Source organism: Oryx dammah, unplaced genomic scaffold (assembly GCF_014754425.2).
Source record: "Oryx dammah isolate SB20612 unplaced genomic scaffold, SCBI_Odam_1.1 HiC_scaffold_29, whole genome shotgun sequence".
Classification (NCBI taxonomy): domain Eukaryota; kingdom Metazoa; phylum Chordata; class Mammalia; order Artiodactyla; family Bovidae; genus Oryx; species Oryx dammah.
The window spans coordinates 35,713,273-35,732,984 of NW_024070213.1; the positions used below are offsets into that span (position 1 = coordinate 35,713,273).

Sequence of the window (19,712 nt, forward strand, 5' to 3'; positions counted from 1 at the left end):
TGACACAGTGTATTCAAAATGAATGCTGCTTTTAAGTTGTTATCATTATATTATCATTATAAGTATACACTATAAAGTATTAATTTGACTTGCACAAGCTTTTAATGACTGGTCTTAGTTGTCTATGATTCTCTACAATTCCCATTAATCCTTCTCTTGTAATAGTCATAATCAGTTTGCTACTATAGACAACTTCTCAGTTGACAGTAAGACACTACCTCTAAAATTATACCTAGAAAGGAGTTCTAAGACAATTGTTAGTTATTACATACCATCCAAAGTGACATTTTAAAAGTGAAACTAACACATCAGTGTCACCATGCTGGAGATTTTACAAAAATAAATTAAAGAGCTGATAAGGAAACACTAATATTTATGGTGTAACTGTCACGGAAATATATAAATACATATCATTCAGCTATATTTACCGGTTTGAAAAGTGGCCTCTTAACATACAGACTACTCTCCAGCAAAACAAAACTTGAAGCTATTCTTTCAGTATCAGTCCTTCAATGTGTCAAGGAAGAAAAACAATGGGGAACTTTTGAAAGAGTTTCCAGCAGATATATTTCTATTTGAAAGTTTTATATGGAATAAAGTTCTAACATTACTTCTTTTAAGACACAAAAATACCCCCCACTTAGGTCATATAATATAAAGTAAGTATTGCTTTCCTACCTCGGAACTTCTTGGGAGGGTTGGCAAGGTCCCCTGCTTCTGGGTGCACCACACATCGGTCGTCCACCAGTCTGGAAGGAAAAGAACATTCACACTGTGGACATCGTCATGTTCATAGAGCACAAAATGCACACGGAGACTGCATCAATATTTACAAAAAGTTTTTAATACCACTCTTCATTCAGAAATGTTTGAATAGTCATGGATTTGGAAAAAGATCTGGTTATACAGGCGTGAATCAAAGCAGGGTTTAGAAAACTCAAAACTGAAAAACTGTTAAGTGGTGGGCTTCCCAGGTGGCGGTAGTGGTAAAGAATCCGTCTGCCAATGCAGGAGACCTAAGAGACGAGGGTTCAATTGCCAGGTAGAGAAGATCCCCTGGAGTAGGAAATAGCAACCCACTCCAGTATTCTTGTCTGGAAAAATTCCATGGACAGAGGAGCCTGGTGGGTTACAGTCCATGGGGTTGCAAAGAGTCAGACATGGCTAAGCACCAAGCAGCAGCAGCAGGAAACGTTGGAGAAATCACGATATTGACAAACCATGAAACACTGCAGAGCCATTTACAATTCTAGTTTTTAAAGGCAGTGGTGTGGAAAACATTTATAATATGTGGTGAAAATAAGTGGGAACAAATCAGTAAGATATTGTATATATTTAAACACACACACACACACACACACGCCTCTACAGAGACACATATGAGGACTGGAACACAGACATCAAAACATGAACAGGGATTAGACTGCCCAGGTTTTCATGTTCCAGTGTGAATGCGAGCATGTTTTGTTTTATTTTTATAAGGAATGTGTAAGCTTATGAGATCAGGCCCACAGAGTGATGACACAATAGCATAAAAAGTGCTCATCCTGTGTTCAACTATTGCTCAGCCAGGTGGGGGTTTGGACCTCCTTCGCTACACCTGCAAACACAGATAAGAGTACCCACCTCATGGTACTGTCAGGAGGACTGACTGACTTCACAGGTGTAACGTACCTAGCACAGTTTCTAGCATAGAGTAGGCCCTTAAATATTAAGCGTTTAAGATAATAACATTAGGGACTTCACCTGCCCTATTCCTATCTTCCTCGAGAAGGATGCCTGACACTTAGTGATGAGTACTCAACAAATTTACTCAAATGAATAGAGTACCTTTCTAGTTACAAAAACTTGCCCCTATTAAAATATCCATGAAAAGCCAATTTTGAGGACAATTCCCAGAAAAGCTGAATCTCTGGTCTGAGAGCCAGGAGACATGAATCTCTGTGTCAGGGTACTATCCAACTACCAAAAGACTCACTGATAGTCATTTTCTCCATTGACTAAGTAATGAGAGCCATTAGGGTTTTCTCCAGAATATTGTGAGAATGCACATGAATTAGTCCAAATTTATGAGCTCATTTAAAGAACCATGCCCTAGTTGCAACTTTGTTTAAAAGCACACATTAACCCCAGCACAAAAGTAAAACCCACTCACTAGTATGCATTAACTCCAGCATAAAGTAACCCCAATTCATGATCAACAGTCCCCTTGAACTAGAATAATTAACCAAATCAAAATGAAACTTTTGGTTCCTGGTTTATCTGTTTACAAAAGCAGACACTTCCTAAATCACTAGATTTCTCTATAAGATCCAATTTCCACCAAACAAAATAATAATTTGATCAAGCATATATTTCTTTGTTTGATTTTTTTTTTAGTATACTTCATTCATACTGGTTTGCTAAAATGTGGTTTTACAAGAGCTGCCAAGCATGCAAGAAATTCCTTTTAAGAGTCTTCAAAATTGTTTTCTTAGAAACAGGAAGTCACAATGAGTCGAGAGAAATCAAACCCAAACCTCCACAAAATCCAACTTCAGGCTGCAACACTGAATGTGAAAGGCTCAGAGTCCTAAGGATGTCACAATATAATATTTAAATCTAAAAAAGTGCTGTGAGGGAAACTCCAGCTTTTCTAACTATTTAAGTTGTGGGGAAAGGAGAGGGTAGGATGAATTGGGAGAGGAGCACTGACATGTATACACCACCATGTGTAGAGAGCCAGTGGGAAGCAGCTATCTAGCACAGGGAGCTCAGCTCAGTGCTCTGTGACAACAGGGGTGGGAAAAGGGGGTGGATGTGTGATGGGGGGAGGCATGGGAGGGAAGCTGAAGAGAGAGGGGTTATCTGTATACTTATACCTGATTCATGCTGATATACAGTAGAAATCAACATAACATCATAACAACATAACAATTATCCTCCCATTTAAAAACAAATGAGTTAAGAATTCAAAGCATAATAATCAAAGAAAAAAAAAAGGCACAGAGTCTAATTTAGAGACTTCATGGCAAACAGAAGGGAAAAAGTGGACACATTTTATTTTCTTGGGCTCCAAAATCACTGCAGACGGTGACTGCAGTCATGAAATTAAAAGATGCTTGCTCCTTGGAAGGAACGCTATGACAATCAAGATAGCACATTAAAAAAGAGACATCACTTTGCTGTCAAAGGTCTGTATAGTCAAAGCTATGGTGTTTCCAGTAGTTATGTTACAGATGTGAGAGTTAGACCATAAAGAAGACTGAGGGCCAAAGAAGTGATGCTTTCAAATTTGGAGAAGACTCTTGAGAGTCCCTTGGACTGCAGGGAGATCAAACCAGTCAATCCTAAAGGAAATCAACCCTGAATATTCACTGGAAGGACTGAAGCTGAAGCTCTACTCTGGCCACCTGACGAAAACATCCAACGCACTGGAAAAGACCCTGATGCTGAAAAAGACTAAAGGCAAAAGGAGAAGGGGACAGCAGAGGATGATGGCACTGGAGAGGAGACAGCTGGATGACATGACTGACTCAATGGACATGAATGTGAACAAGTCCAGGAGATGGTGGAGGACGGGAGAAGCTTGGCATGGTGTGGCCCATGGGTTCTCAAAGACTCAGATGTGACTTAGCAACTGAACAATAACAACTCATCTAGAGCACAAAAAATTTGTATTAAAAGTGGAATTGATATTTTACTTAGTCTTTGTGTCTGCCAATCCCACAGAAATACAGGCTCCCCTAGAATCACCCAAGGAGTCTCCACCTGCATGGTGGCTTGCCACCAAGAGGAATGGGAAAAAACTAAAGCCATCAGTCAGGTCATAGTGCATTTACATAAATATTTATGCCTATTCTCAATAGCCCAGATAAAAACATTAGTAATTAAGAGTGACTTCAATTCTACGAATTTGTCCTATTCCTTACAAACCAAAGTCTGTGAAAATTACAAAGACAGTCATCTCATCATACAGACTGAATGAGCTGGAACTGAGTTTGGAGAGAATGGAAGAAAGGGAAGGTTACGATGAAATGGGTGGATGAAGAAGCAAGTGTGAATTTTATAATAGTGTGAAACAAGTGTGAATTTTACAACAGTGTGAATGTTATAAAAACATATATGATCCCAAATGTTAAATGTTAAAGATGACTTTACTGAACAACTTCTATAATATCTCCAAGAGCCTCTTCTTGAATACCCTCAGGGCCAGAGTATTCACCACTTACCATCTTCCTGCTCTGTTTTATAGGTCTTTTTCCATGGCAGAACTTACATTTTCTAACTACTTGCTTATTAGTCTGACCTTTCAATAAATTGTAACTCCATGAAGTCAGAAACTGAATCCATCTAGTTTACCATTATATCCTTGGCACCCATTAGAATGAGTTATAGTGGCCACTAAGTAAATATTTGTTAAATAAATAAATGAATAAATGAAAAACAATGAGACTGGCTTTCCCAAATAACTTTCCCTTTTTGGTCTCAGTTCTTTCTCTTGGACTAAGTTTTCTTTTTCTAGGATGAACAAGTCTATTTTCTCTCTAGTTCTCCCTCATATAGATATTTACCAAGGAGCTCAACATCCTTTCATGCATCCAAGTGTTCAGTTCAGTTCAGTTCAGTCGCTCATTCGTGTCCGACTCTTTGCGACCCCATGAATCGCAGCACACCAGGCCTCCCTGTCTATCACCAACTCCCAGAGTTCACTCAGACTCACGGTCATCGAGTCCGTGATGCCATCCAGCCATCTCATCCTCTGTCGTCCCCTTCTCCTCCTGCCCCCAATCCCTCCCAGCATCAGAGTCTTTTCCAATGAATCAACTCTTCGCATGAGGTGGCCAAAGTACTGGAGTTTCAGCTTTAGCATCATTCCTTCCAAAGAAATCCCAGGGCTGATCTCCTTCAGAATGGACTGCTTGGATCTCCTTGCAGTCCAAGGGTTAACACACCCATAAATGTGATCCCAGAGACTATTCACATGAATCCAGATGCATTTCCAACAAGTACAGGGGTCACGGGTCTCTCACCTCCTTCTTTCTGACACTAAGCTTACAGTTATGCTACCTAAGATTACATCAGCTTCCATGGAAGTCAAGCCCACTCCTGACACTCATTATAGCTGAACAATTTCAGGTGTTTTCACGTGTACTACTGATAAACCAGGCTTTCCCATCCACCACTGGAGCAGTTAACTTTTATAACTTACAAACAAGGATTTACAACTGAATAGGTACAAACATAAAGATCAACCTTTGGCCAATGAGCAGAAAATCATCTGAAAGCCATCTATACCCTCTTGAAGTCATTTAAATACCTTCTCATGATTACTTCCCATTTTTCTCACTCATAAACAGTGTTTCCCAAATCTGGCTCATTGGCTGAATCATATATACATGAGGAAATAATAATAATACCTTTCTTTGGTCCCTATCTACCAAACAAAAATTTCTGAGGATACACTCTAAGAATCTGTATTTTTAAAACACTCTCCAATCTTTCTTGAACGGATTAGTAGCACCTGTACTCCCACAGTACCTGAGGCTGTCCTCTATAGGAGAACTTCTCACACTCCATCCAGTTTTCTTTTACGTGCATATTTTACTAGCACTACAAATTGTAAGTTGCAGGAGAGTCAGCACATTTCTCTTCTGCATGCATGCATGCATGCTAAGTCACTTCAGTCATGTCCAACTCTTTGCAACCCTATGGACTGTAGTCTGCCAGGCTCCTCTGTCCATGGGATTCTCCAGGCAAGAATACTGGTGTGGTTACCATGCCCTCTTCCAGAGGATCTTCCTGACCCAAGGATCGAACCCACGTCTCTTATGTCTCCTTCATTGGCAGGTGGGTTCTTTACCACTAGGGTCACCTGGGAAGCTCTCACCATAATATGTGAGAGCATATTATGCCCAAATCTAAATGTTAGGCCTCAAACATGCAAGATGTTAAGTATTAACTGAGTGAATGACTGAGTCACTTTTTGAACAACTGCTGCTGCTGCTGCTGCTGCTAAGTCACTTCAGTCGTGTCTGACTCTGTGTGACCCCATAGACAGCAGCCCACCAGGCTCCCCTGTCCCTGGGATTCTCTAGGCAAGAACACTGGAGTGGGTTGCCATTTCCTTCTCCAATGCATGAAAGTGAAAAGTGAAAAGGTCCTATCCGACTCTTAGTGAACAACTGAGTAAATTAATAATGTTATGTTATTTTTGGTATTAATAGATCACAAAATCAATAAAAATAACTGGAACTAACAAATGGTTAACTAATAGTAGATGGAAGAAAGGGTGACATATCTCAGAAAGTTATCAAAAATGTCAAATCCTGATAAGGACCTAGACAGCCTGCTCTAAATAAAAGTATCTTATATAGAACCTTTCAACTTCAATCTGTCAGTACAGTTTTTAAAGGGATGAATTAATCTCCCCCTGTTTGAATCAGCAAGTAGGCCAAATGGGCAATTATAGCCACAGCCAAAAATTCTCAATCTGTCACTGAAACTCAGCTAACATAAAACCTGTTATCCTTCATATCTATCTTTTCTTCATAAGGTCATAACTGTAAATTGTTTGTTTACTGTAATTAACAAGAAAACAATCATTCAACAATTAGACCTTCCAAGGTATCTATAAGGAGATTTCATTAGCTACTTTGAATGATTTTATACATAAATATGAATCAAAAATATACATGAATCAAATTTTAACTGGACAGATATGCCCCCTAGAGAAATCTTGCAAATTTTGTGCATCTGAAGACATGTGTTGATACAAGAGTGTTTGAGGCAACACTTCATGATAGCAAACACTGGAAAAACTCAAATGTCCATCAGTAATAGTAATGTGACTAAATATACCATGACAAGTGTGTAATTTCAAGCAAAAGAGAACTAATTTAAAAGGTGAATAAACTGCAGTTACATGCAACAACACTCAAATACATGAAATTGAGCTAAAAACAAGTAAGTCTCAAATGTTATATAATTCCATTTATATAGAAGGCATAGGTAGGCAAAATTAAATAGCATATATTTTAGGAATACACATGGAGTGTAAATAAATTATTGTATAAAAATACATGGCTTGTGCTCGCTTCGGCAGCACATATACTAAAATTGGAACGATACAGAGAAGATTAGCATGGCCCCTGCGCAAGGATGACACGCAAATTCGTGAAGCGTTCCATATTTTTAAAAAAAATAAAAAATAAAAAATAAAAGTATAATCAGTAAAAAAAAAAAAAAAAAAAAAAAATACATGGCTTTCCAATTTTTAAGTAGACTTCCAAAAAAAAGCAAATTACTCTGTTGGTCTCCAGTCCCTTATTACTCCACCAATTGTAAAGAAACTGCCACAAAATAGGTAAAATATGTTTTTCCTCATGAAGCCATAACTGATATTTCTACCTTTGAAATATCATAATTTTTAAAATAAGTGTGTTATCTTCCAGATATTTGCCTACCACACATATGCAATCCTTGTGCAATTAGGTGATATAGTTTATTTCTAATACAATGGTTTTGAAGCACATTTAAATAAAATGAATTTGAGGGGAGAAAGAAGAAGGGGAATCCACAGGAGGTGTCATTAAAAACTACTAGTAAGAAAGAGAGCTAATATTGTGACCAGGTTCATAAGTATGATGGAATTACCTTTACAGAACTCTCAGAATTCTGTCACAAACCATTTTACCGTTCAGTTCAGTTCAGTTCAGTCGCTCAGCCGTGTCCGACTCCTTGCGACCCCATGAATCGCAGCACGCCAGGCCTCCCTGTCCATCACCATCTCCCGGAGTTCGTTCAAACTCACGTCCATCGAGTCGGTGAAGCTTAACTGGGAGTTAAGAGTTCTACCCTGATGGCCATATGAATTTCTCCTCTAGCTGCAATTTTCTGACTTTTAGCAAAACTGCCCCTCCACCCCACATAACCCCACCATCCGCCATCAGTCAACCCTGGCACATCACCCTCCCTTTCAGTCACTCAGAAGTAGTAGTAGAGGAGAAGAAACACATGTTGAGCTCAAATCCTTGGTCTGCCACTTTACAGCCAGCTGTGTTTATGCTAGCCACTTAACCTCTCTCTGCCTCATTTTCTAAATGGGGCAGCTGTGATCTCACAAATTCCTTCTATTTCTGTGGTTTCTCATTTCTCTGATTCTATTTTGTAATCAAAGTTGGCTTTGGTATCACCTTTCAGTAGCAAATTCTGATTTTATTTTTTTAAATATAAATTTATTTAATTGGAGGCTAATTACTTTATAATATTGTATTGGTTAAAATATTGTATATATTTTAGTTTGAAAGTTTAACTATTCAGAATGAATTGCTTGAAATTTATTTATTATTTTATCATACCAAGCAAAGTACTAGTGTGTGATCTTTGCTCCATTCATTCACCACAGTCTTAGAATGCAGTGTTTTAGCATCTTAAAGTCTTAGCATTTAGTATTGGGGACAATTTTTTACTGACCAATACTCAAGTTGCCTAAGTAAAAAGCCAACCTTCAGGCCTGTAGAGCCAACCTGATTCACTGGAAAAGATCCTAATCCTGGGAAAGATTGAGACAGGAGGAGAAGGGGATAACAAAAGAGGAGATGGTTGGATGGCATCACCGACTCAACGGACATGAGTTTGAACAAACTCTGGGAGCTGGAGAAGGACAGGGAAGCCTGGCATGCTGCAGTCTGTGGCATCACAAAGAATCGGACATGACTTAGCAACTGAACAACAACAAGGCCTGTAGATTCTTGTTTGTAAGCCAACTAATGTATCTCATGATTCAGAGTAACTTAACATGAAATACTAGATTCTACAAATGTCCAGTTCTATACCTTAGATCTGATAAGTCCCGTGGATACACCTCTGCATAACACCATAAACAATTCTAATCACACAAAAAGGGAAGTAATTTCATTGTTAAACTTTCTGCCAAAGAGTGTTCTAACTTGTAAATGTAAAACAGATGCAACATAGAAAATTCACTCATGGCCTGCACTCATATTTTGCCTGTGTTGACAAGTAGAATTAAATTCCCTCTTGCCATTGGACATGTGAGATTTTTTAAAGTTAAATCAATAAAGTTGAACATTATTTTCTCTTACTAGGTTTCCTATTTCAATATTTTTACTAACACAAATACTTTAAGTTTAAACATTAAAAGTATATTTAATTCCACATGTAAGTTTTTCAATCATGCACAGGTTTGTTGCTGCTAATATTTCTAAAATTGGTTCCTTCCAAAGTTGAAATTGTGCTTGGTCTTACGTATTTCAAATGTTTCCAGTTGTTCTTCCATGAAAGATAAAATTAATCTAAATCACATATAAATTATAGCATAAACACTAAATTATCAAACAATACTACACAGAAATCCCAAAAAATACCAAGTGAATCCTTATGTTTAAATTTTTTGATCAGCACTATCATCTATGCCAAATGACCTAAAGACCTTTAAACAAAATGTATATCCTGAGGACTACAAAGGCAATGCCGTTGCTCACACATTAACATGTTTAGAAATCACTGCAAGAAGCCATTATTTAGTGAAACAATTATATTCAGAGTATGGATGCTGGTAAATGGTGGTAAAAAACTAGAAGAATTACACATTACCTCTCAAAGAGAAACATGTATTACCTAACCATGACTTCAGAAAGGATTTGCCTGTATATTCTGAAAGCTTAAAGTCTTAATCTAGCCAAAGAAAGCAATCATTTTCTTCTCAGATTTTCCTTCTCCATCTAATAAATTTCTTTCCTTGATCCTCTCTACGCTGTCTCCTCAACCTCTTTAAACCCAATACTATTGCAAGGCAGTGTAGGCAGTATTTTATTCTAGCTTGCCCATTACTGTTCTCATGAAAGTCAAAGCATTTACAAAGTGTCTTTCTCAGGATATAAATGGTCATCGATATCAGTAGAGATCAACTGTTTAATGATGGCTAGAAAGTGAAAGTGAAGTCACTCAGTCGTGTCCAACTCTTTGCAACCCGTGGACTGTAGCCCACCAAGCTCCTCCATCCATGGGATTCTGCAGGCAAGAGTACTGGAGTGGGTTGCCATTTCCTTCTCCAGGAATGATGGCTAAGGTTACATTAACTACTACCAGTTCTCAGTCACTATCTGCAGAGAGCTAGAAAATCTTTGGCACTGGTAAAAGTGACAGACAGTTCAGGTCGAGAACTTTGTTAATACTAATACAACCAGACTGTCATGGCTATCTGAATTTTTGCCACCTGTTTGATATCAACTTAAAGGTACTATCACTAAAAAGGCTATAAAATAGGAAACTCATCTAATGACACTCTCTTATTCCAAGAATAGACACCTCTCCTGCCCCAGGTTTCAGCCTGGTTTTGGTCACTCACTCACACTTTCACATAGTTGTTTACTATTTTCTGTCCAGAGTTATAGCAATTATACTGTAGGTTATACTCAAGAAATATAAGTTCAAATGTTTCCAAAGTTTCTACTGCAGCAAGCTGCTATTGCATCAGCAAAAACAACAACAAATATACACTTTAATTACCAACTTAAACTATAACTAACATTTACTTTCAGTTCAGTTCAGTTGCTCAGTCATGTCCAACACTTTGCGACCCCATGAACCGCAGCACACCAGGCTTCCCTGTCCATTACCAACTCAGAGTCCACCCAAACCCATGTTTATTGAGTAAATGATGCCTTCCAACCATCTTATCCTCTGTTGTCCCCTTCTCCTCCTGCCCTCAATCTTTCCCAACATCAGGGTCTTTTCCAAGGAGTGAGTTCTTCACATCAGGTGGCCAAAGTATTGGAGTTTCAGCTTCAGCATCAGTCCTTCCACTGAACACCCAGGACTGATCTCCTTCAGGATGGACTGGTTGGATCTCCTTGCAGTCCAAGGGACTCTCAAGAGTCTTCTCCAACACCACAGTTCAAAAGCATCAACTCTTCAGCGCTCAGCCTTCTTTATAGTCCAACTTTCACATCCATACATGACTACTGGAAAAACCATAGCCTTGACTAGACAGACCTTTGTTGGAAAGTAATGTCTCTGCTTTTGAATATACTATCTAGGTTGGTCATAACTTTCCTTCCAAGGAGTAAGCATCTTTTAATTTCATGGCTGCAATCACCATCTGCAGTGGTTTTGGAGCCCAGAAAAATAAAGTCTGACACTGTTTCCACTGTTTCCCCATCTATTTGCCATGAAGTGATGGGACCAGATGCCATGATCTTCATTTTCTGAATGTTGAGCTTTAAGCCAACTTTTTCACTCTCCTCTTTCACTTTCATCAAGAGGCTCTTCAGTTCTTCACTTTCTGCCATAAGGGTGGTGTCATCTGCATATCTGAGGTTATTGATATTTCTCCCAGCAATCTTGATTCCAGCTTGTGCTTCCTCCAGCCCAGCGTTTCTCATGATGTACTCTGCATAGAAGTTAAATAAGCAGGGTGACAATATACAGCCTTGACATACTCCTTTTCCTATTTGGAATCAGTTTGTTGTTCCATGTCCAGTTCTAACTGTTGCTTCCTGAGCTACATACAGGTTTCTCAAGAGGCAGGTCAGGTGGTCTGGTATTCCCATCTCTTTCAGAACTTTCCACAGTTTATTGTGATCCATGCAGTCAAAGGCTTTAGCATAGTAAATAAAGCAGAAATAGATGTCTTGCTTTTTCAATGATCCAGCAGATGTTGGCAATTTAATTACCAACTTAAACTATAACTATTATAAATATTTATAGACATTAAAGATACTTTTCTTAAATGAAAAAAGAGAAAGAGTTCATCAAAAATGGCCAGACAGACTTGATAAAAATTTCCAGAAACAAAAAATAATTGTTAAAATAAGTAGGTAGGTTTAATATAGAAAATCAAACACAACTAATTAATAACCTAGAAGATAGATCTTAAGACATCGCTCAAAATGAAACAGAGGACAGGAAAGAGAAAAAATATGAAAGAGAGGTTAAGAAACATCAGGGCTTCCCTGGGGGCTTACACGTTAAAGAATCTGCCTGAAATGCAAGAGACCTGGGTCCAGTCCCTGGCTCAGGAAGATCCCCTGAAGAAGGAAATGGCAACTCACTCCAGTATTCTTGCCTGGAAAACCCCATTGACAGAGGAGCCTGGGGGCTACAGTCCATGAGGTCACAAAGAGTCAGACACAACTGAATGACTAACACCCAAAAAACACAAGGGACGGAACGAGAAAGTATCAATGTATTATATTTAGCATCCTTGAAATAATAGACAAATGGAAGAGAGGCAATATTTGAAGAGATAATGGTTGGGAATTTCCTAAACTAATGAAAGGTATGAATCCACAAATACAGAAAACACAACACATTGGGCTGCTAGTGTCTCAGGTGCAATACAAGCCAGAGGATTTTAGAATCACTTCTTTGAATGTAATCATTTAGTTGAAACTGTGTGCCCAGCAAAATTAACTTTTAAGAACAGGGTGATATCAAATATTTTTAGATAGATAAAAACTAAACTTTACCATTAACAGATTTTCACTAAAAAACTTTCCAGGATATACTTCAGGTAGAAGGAAAATTATCTTAGTACAAAAATATCAGTTCTAAGAAGACATTGGAAGGAAAAAACTAACATGTGAATAAATGTAAATAAACATTTTTGGTATAAAAGAATAGTACTAACTAACATATGACTTTTTTAAAAGTACAACATTACATATCAGATATCTGCATATAAGTAAAAAGAGAATGATCAGAGTTAAATAATTCCATGGTTCTGAACTGCACAGGAATTAGCCAAACATCAATTAAATTTTTACTTTACTGAGTGTGCATATCATAATTTTTAAAATACTGAAACAGAACTAGTATTAATATGTAATACAGTGACTTCCCTGGTGCCTCAGACGGTAAAGTGTCTGCCTACAATGCAGGAAACCCGGGTTCGATCCCTGGGTCGGGAAGATCCCCTGGAGAAGGAAATGGCAACCCACTCCAGTATTCTTGCCTGGAAAATCCCATGGACGGAGGAGCGTGGTTGGCACGGTCCATGGGATCGCAAAGAGTCGGACACGGCTGAATGACTTCACTGTCACAGAGCCAACAGAGAAGGATGAACAGAACAAAAAGAAAAATAAGCAAAAATTCAACTGATCCAAAAAAGAATTAAAAGAGAAGAAAATTTTGGGAAAATCATGATTAACATAAGGCACAAAGTAAGAAGGTAGAAATGAGTCAATATTAATCATAATAAATTTAATTTTAACACACCACTTCAAAGACAGACTTAAAAAAAAAAAAGATGTCCAGACTGAATGAAAAAATCCAAACATATGTTATTTACTAGAATTATACCCAAAACATAAGGACAGAGAAAAGCACATTAAAGAAATACTGATCAAAAGAAAGCTATAGTAGAAAAATAGACTTCAGAATTTTAAGCTGATTAACAAGAAGTGTTTCAGTTCTCTAAGAATACATAACAATTCTAAATTTTAATGTAACAGCCTCAAATTATGCAAAAAAATTTTAGAATTACAAGGAGAAATTAACAAAGATATTATCACAGTGGGAGATTTCAACATATTTCTCAATTACTGATAGGGCAAGCAGACAAAATGCTTTAAAACCCATAACCGGCAAGCCTGATCTAATGGACATATGTAAAACATGCAACTTCTCATAGAAATATATAAAATGACAAATGGAGAAAATATTTTCTTTTTGAGAATATATAGAACATTAATATTCTGGGTCTCTCAAATTTACTGATTTACTTCATATGCTGTCTTCTCCCTTCCATCCTCCTAGTATTCCCACCAATAAATAAAATCCACACAGCGGACAGTTGGGAATAAGAAATATAACAGGAATTAAGAGCACAGGGCAAAAATGATTGTTAACCAATTAGCATTAATCATGTTACACATAGTGTAATGATTAAGATTTGCAACTCTGGTGTCATCAGACTGCTTGGATTCAAATTCTGACCTTGCCATTTACTGGCTGTGTGACACTAAGAAAGTTATTTAGCTTCTTTGAGTCTCAGTTTCCTCATCTATAAAACGAAGGATTAATAACAAGAACCTAAAGAACCTGTATATTGTCAGGCTGTGTACTGTCACCCTGTTTATTTAACTTCTATGCAGAGTACATCATGAGAAACGCTGAGCTGGAAGAAGCACAAGCTGGAATCAAGATTGTCAGGAGAAATATCAATAACCTCAGATATGCAGATGACACCACCCTTATGGCAGAAAGCGAAGAAAAACTGAAGAGCCTCTTGATGAAAGTGAAAGGGGAGAGTGAAAAAGTTGGCTTAAAGCTCAACATTCAAAAAAACAAACACCATGGCACCCAGTCCTATCACTTCATGGCAAATAGATGGGGAAATAGTGGAAACAGTGACAGATGTCATTTCATTGGGCTCCAAAATCACTGCAGATGGTGACTGCAGCCATGAAATTGAAAGACACTTGCTCCTTGGAAGAAAAGCTATGACCAACTTAGACAGCATATTAAAAAGCAGAGATATTACTCTGTCGACAAAGGTCCGTCCAGTCAAAGCTATTTTTCCAGTAGTCATGTATGGATGTGAGAGTTGAACCATAAGAAGGGTGAGTGTCGAAAAATTGATGCTTTTGAACTGTGGTGTTGGAGAAGACTCTTGAGAGTCCCCTGGACTGCAAGGAGATCCAACCAGCCTATCCTAAAGGAAATTGGTCCTGAATATTCATTGGAAGGACTGATGCTGAAGCTGAAACTCTAATACTTTGGTCATGCTAAGAGCTGACTCATTGGAAAAGACCCTGATGCTGGGAAAGATTGAAGGCAGGAGGAGAAGGGGACAAATGAGGATGAAATGGTTGGATGGCATCACCAACTCCATGGACATGAGTTTGAGTAAGCTCCAGAAGTTGGTGTTAGACAGCAAAGCCTGGCGTGCTGCAGGCCATGGGGTTGCAGAGTTGGACATGACTGAGCAACTGAACTGAACTGACTGAAAGAATCTACCACACTTGTATTATGACACTTGTGCAAGCTATTTGCCATATAGTGCTTGTATAACATTATCTTAGAAATTATGTTTATCTTTTTCTGAAGAGTTTGCACCTCTAGGAAATGAAAGATCTAGTTAAGAATGCACACTCAGGTAATTATTGTGGAGACACACCCTTCATTTGAGAAGAAAGCAAACAAGATGTTCCTTGAGTCTTCTTAGATTAGGCCTTGCTGAAAAAATGTTTCAACAAAGCAAGACCATCCATGAATAAAGCAGAACCAATGGCTTTACAGTGCTGGGCTGCAACTCATAAAGGCCTCTTCTTGTCTCTGAAATTTCAGAAATCTGTATCTTGCAGAGAATGGAAAAAACAGGTTAAGAGATATAAAAGGCAGCAGAAGTACAGGCATACCTGTGTCATTATGCTTTGCTTTATTGTGTTTTACAGATACTGCTTTCTTTTTTTAAATTGAAAGTCTGTGGCAGTGGTGCATCCAGCAATCTATTGGCATTGTTTTCTTAAGTTTTTTTTTTTTTACTGGAGTCTGCTTGCTTTACAACGTTTTTGTTGGTTTCTGCTCTACTACAAAGTAAATCAGCTATACACATACATATACCCTCTCTCTGAATCCAAAGAGCATTGAATAGAGCTCCCTGTGCTATATAGTAGGTTCTCGTTAGTCATCTATTTTATGCATAACAGTGTATAAATGTAAATAAACATATATGTCAGTCCCAATCTCCCAATACATCGCACTCTCCTTTTACCCCCCTAGTGTCCAGATGTTCTCTGTATCTGCTTTGCAAATAGTTTCATCTAAGTATATACCAGGAAAAAAGTATAGACCAGGGCCCTCAACTCTTTTCAGGTTATATGGTTTTCGTATCCCTACTATATTTTAACAACATAGCCTAAATTTACAAGGTTTTGACAAATTCTCTTGGCTCATACTATTTAGCTTAAAACTCCATACTCATCAATCCTCTAGAAGCTTAGGGTCTCCTTCTATGATCCCACCATATTTGATATGCACCCTTTCAAGCTGCCATATATTGTATACTTTTAGTTCCATGTCTCTCATAAACACTGAGATCCTTGGGGACTGCAGCAGTATATATTTAATCTTCATATTCTCAATACCTAGCATAGTGACTGGCATAGAGTCAGAACATAGAAATAACTGCTGAATGAATGAACTTACATACTTCAGTGGACCACAAGGATAAGGAAAACAAATCTCAAAAGACAAAACGAGGTCGATAAAGAGGTAGCAGGAAGAACACAGGAAGAAAAGATGAATTAAGTATATAACAGTGATTGAACTGCTCCTCCCTGGCTCATGCCCTCAGCAAAACATAAAGTAACAATCATATATTACAGAAGTGAGTGCCTAAAACAGGCCTCAAAAAATAACCCAGTCAGTAGGAGCTCCTAGACAGAACAAACATAATTTATCCAAAAACATTTCTCTCCTTTGAAATCTCCAGAGTACAATGCAACTAGCAATTAGTTTTATAGCTATTAGGACCTGTGTCTTCCCTGTTCTTTTAACTATGCTACCTTCTTCAAAAAGAGATGAATTATGAGAACCAAATATCATGCTAATCAGACATAAAAGAGAAATATACCTAGGAGGAAATAGTTGGCAAGAGAAGTTCCCTCACCAGAAAAACCTCTGAGAACCATAAACCAATTCTCACAATGATTAGCATAAGAAACTAGACTTCTTTTTTCCAGTAAATTGGAGGGTATAGAAGTTACCGTGTTAAAGCTACAAGCAGATGACTCTTTCTGAGTCAACAAGAACTGGGACATTTCTAAGACTTGCCAGAAAAAGGGGGGAGCTTTAAAAATCCTTAAGAAAAAAAAATTCACACTCTCACATAGATCCTTCAGAGATATAGCTTCCAACATTTAATTAACAGTGGCTAAATGTGAGTAAATATAGGTTTAAATAAACAGACATCATTCTAAAGTTACACATATAATTTGTATGGATGGAATCAGTGGACATACCCTCTTTTAAGTCATTCTGTGCACAAAGAAAATAATTCCAAACTTATTTGTGTTACTGTCAAGGGTCTAGTTGTAGCTGAACTGACAGATATATCCTCTTCTGCAGTGTTTTAATTAAAGAGCAGAGACCTGTTTTTCTAGGATAGAGTGAAAGTATTCTTACCTGAAAATAGTGAAACAAACCATACAATCTCTAAACAGAGAGCCAATTGACAGTAAAATCAAAGGTAAACAAAAAAAGCAGAGAAATCTGACGGCTGAAAAGAGCCACACATGTATGTACTAAATTAAATTATTTCTCTTGCTTTCAAGTTGGACAAAAAGTTTTTTCCCAATGCCTAGAAGATGTGATGCTGGAGAATACTCTTGAGAGTCCCTTGGACTGCAGCGAGATCCAACCAGTCCATCCTAAAGGAAATCAGTCCTGAATACTCATTGGAAGGACTGATGCTGAAGCTGAAACTCCAATACTTTGGCCACCTGATGTGAAGAACAGACTCATTGCAAAAGACACTGATGCTGGGAAAGATGGAAGGCGGGAGGAAAAGGGGATGCAGAGGATGAGGCAGTTGGATGGCATCATCAACTCAACAGACATGAGTCTGAATAAACTCCAGGAGTTGGTGATGGACAGGGAGGCCTGGTGAGCTGCGGTCCGTGGGGTCGCAAAAAGTCAGACACGACTGAGCGACTGAAGTGAACTGAGAAGCAGAAATACTAGTACTCTTAAAGTAGAATTTATAATTAATCCTAGGTAATGAACTTACCTATAAATGGAAGGACGTGTGTGCTCAGTCGCTTTAGTTGTGTCCGACTCTTAGAGATCCCATGGACTATAGCTCACCAGGCTCCTCTGTCCATGGGATTATCCAGGCAAGAATACTGGAGTGAATTGCCATGCCCTCTTCCAGGGGATCTTCTCCACCCGGGATCTAACCTAGGTCTCCTGCACTGCAGGCAGCTTCTTTACCACTGAGCCACCAGGGAAGACCAAACGGAAGGATACTCCTAGTTCTAAACCCTAATCCTTCAGACAGTGATCATCAAAGATAAGGGACATTTCTGGTGGTCTACGGGTTAAGAATCTGCCTGCCCATGCAGGAGACAAGGGTTCGATCCCCGGTCTGGGAAGATCCCACGTGCTGCAAGGCAACTAAACATGTGCCACAACTATTGAGCCTGCACTCTAGAGCCTGTGCTCCACAACAAGAAAAGCCACCACGATGAGAAGCCCAAGCACCACAAATAGAGAGCAGGCCCCACTCGCTGCAACTAGAGAAAGGCCATTGCCCAGCAACAAACACTCAGCACTACCAAAAATAAATAAATACTCATTTAAAATTTTTAATTAAAAAAAAACACAAATAAATGTTCCCAAACAGATATATTGGCTCTACTAGATTAGGACAAAAATAGGATAATATAAAGGTAGCGACGCATGTTTCTGGAACTTCTCTGGTGACACAGTGGATAAGAATCCACCTGCCAATGCAGGGGATATGGGTTTGATCCCTGGTCCGGGAAGATCCCACCTGCCAAGGAGCAATTAAGCCCACGAGCCACAACTACTGAGCCTGTGCTTTAGAGCCCAGGAACCGCAAGTACTGAAGCCCTAACTCCTAGAGCCTGTGCTCCACAACAAGAGAAGCCGCCACAATGAGTAGCTCAAGAACAGCAACAAAGAGTAGCCCCTCTTGGCACAACTAGAGAAAGCCCACATGCTGCAACAAAGACCCAGCACAGCCAAAAAAAAAAAAAAAAAAGAAGGGTTTTGTTGTTTTTTTTTTAAAAGCCCTTAACAATACATGTTTCTTTTAAGATTCTAATATCACAATTGTACTGATTCCATATAAACATGTGATGTTGGGAAGTTATTTCTCTGGCCTACCTATAAAACTGAGATAACTTAGTACTAACATCATAGAGTTGATCTGAAAAAACAACTGATTTAACAATGCGAAACACCCAGTACAAAGTTAACATTCAATAAAGGATAGCCACCATCATCATCAATGTTATTTATTATATAAATACCCAGCACAAAGTACATTCTCAATAATTGTGAGGATTCATCATTTTCATTCCTGTTATTTATTATTAACACATAGTTGTTGCAAAAAGTTCAGCAGTAAGGCAATCACTATAGAAAAAATGAATTGAAATCTCTTCATCAGGAAATTCATTCATTCCACAAATATTGACTGAGCAGTACGATGTGCCAGGCATTGTTCTAAGAGCAAACAAAACCAACACTCTAGTAGGGAGTAGTAGGAAAGAGACAAATAAGAAACAATAAACACAAGAAATCCATTAATTACACAGCATGTTAGTCGCTCTATCGTGTCTGACTCTTTGACAACCCATGGACTGTAGCCCACCAGGCTCCTCCATCTATGGGATGTGCTAAGGGATAAATACTACTTTAAAAAGGAAACATAAAACCTGATAGAAGAGATAACAGAGGTAAGGGAGTTATCTAAGAGAACTGCATTCCAGGCAGAGGAAACAGCACAGTGAGAGCATGTTTGCTGTGTTCGAGGACTGACAAGAGGGAAGTCAGAGAGAAAAAGACAAGTAACTGTATATTAACACATATATATGGAATTTAGAAAGATAGTACTGACAATCCTACATGCAGGGTAGCAAAAGAGACACAAAGAACAGACTTGGACACAGTGGGAGAAGGCAAGGGTAGGATGATTTGAGAGAATAGCAATGCAACAGGTATATCACCATATAAAA

The 19,712-nt window shown here is 38.4% G+C and overlaps 1 protein-coding gene and 1 non-coding gene across 2 annotated transcripts in view; one reads left to right on the forward strand and one right to left on the reverse strand.

Annotated features, from left to right (window-relative positions):
* ITPR2 (inositol 1,4,5-trisphosphate receptor type 2) overlaps nt 1-19,712 on the reverse strand; it is a 594,002-nt gene that overhangs the window by 529,537 nt on the left and 44,753 nt on the right. The window contains exon 2 of the mRNA XM_040234592.1: nt 679-749. Within this exon, the coding sequence (XP_040090526.1) occupies nt 679-749 (71 nt within the window). The remainder of the gene's footprint in view (nt 1-678; nt 750-19,712) is intronic.
* LOC120858999 lies at nt 7,069-7,175 on the forward strand. The gene has a single exon (XR_005720015.1). It is a non-coding gene; the product is annotated as a U6 spliceosomal RNA (small nuclear RNA).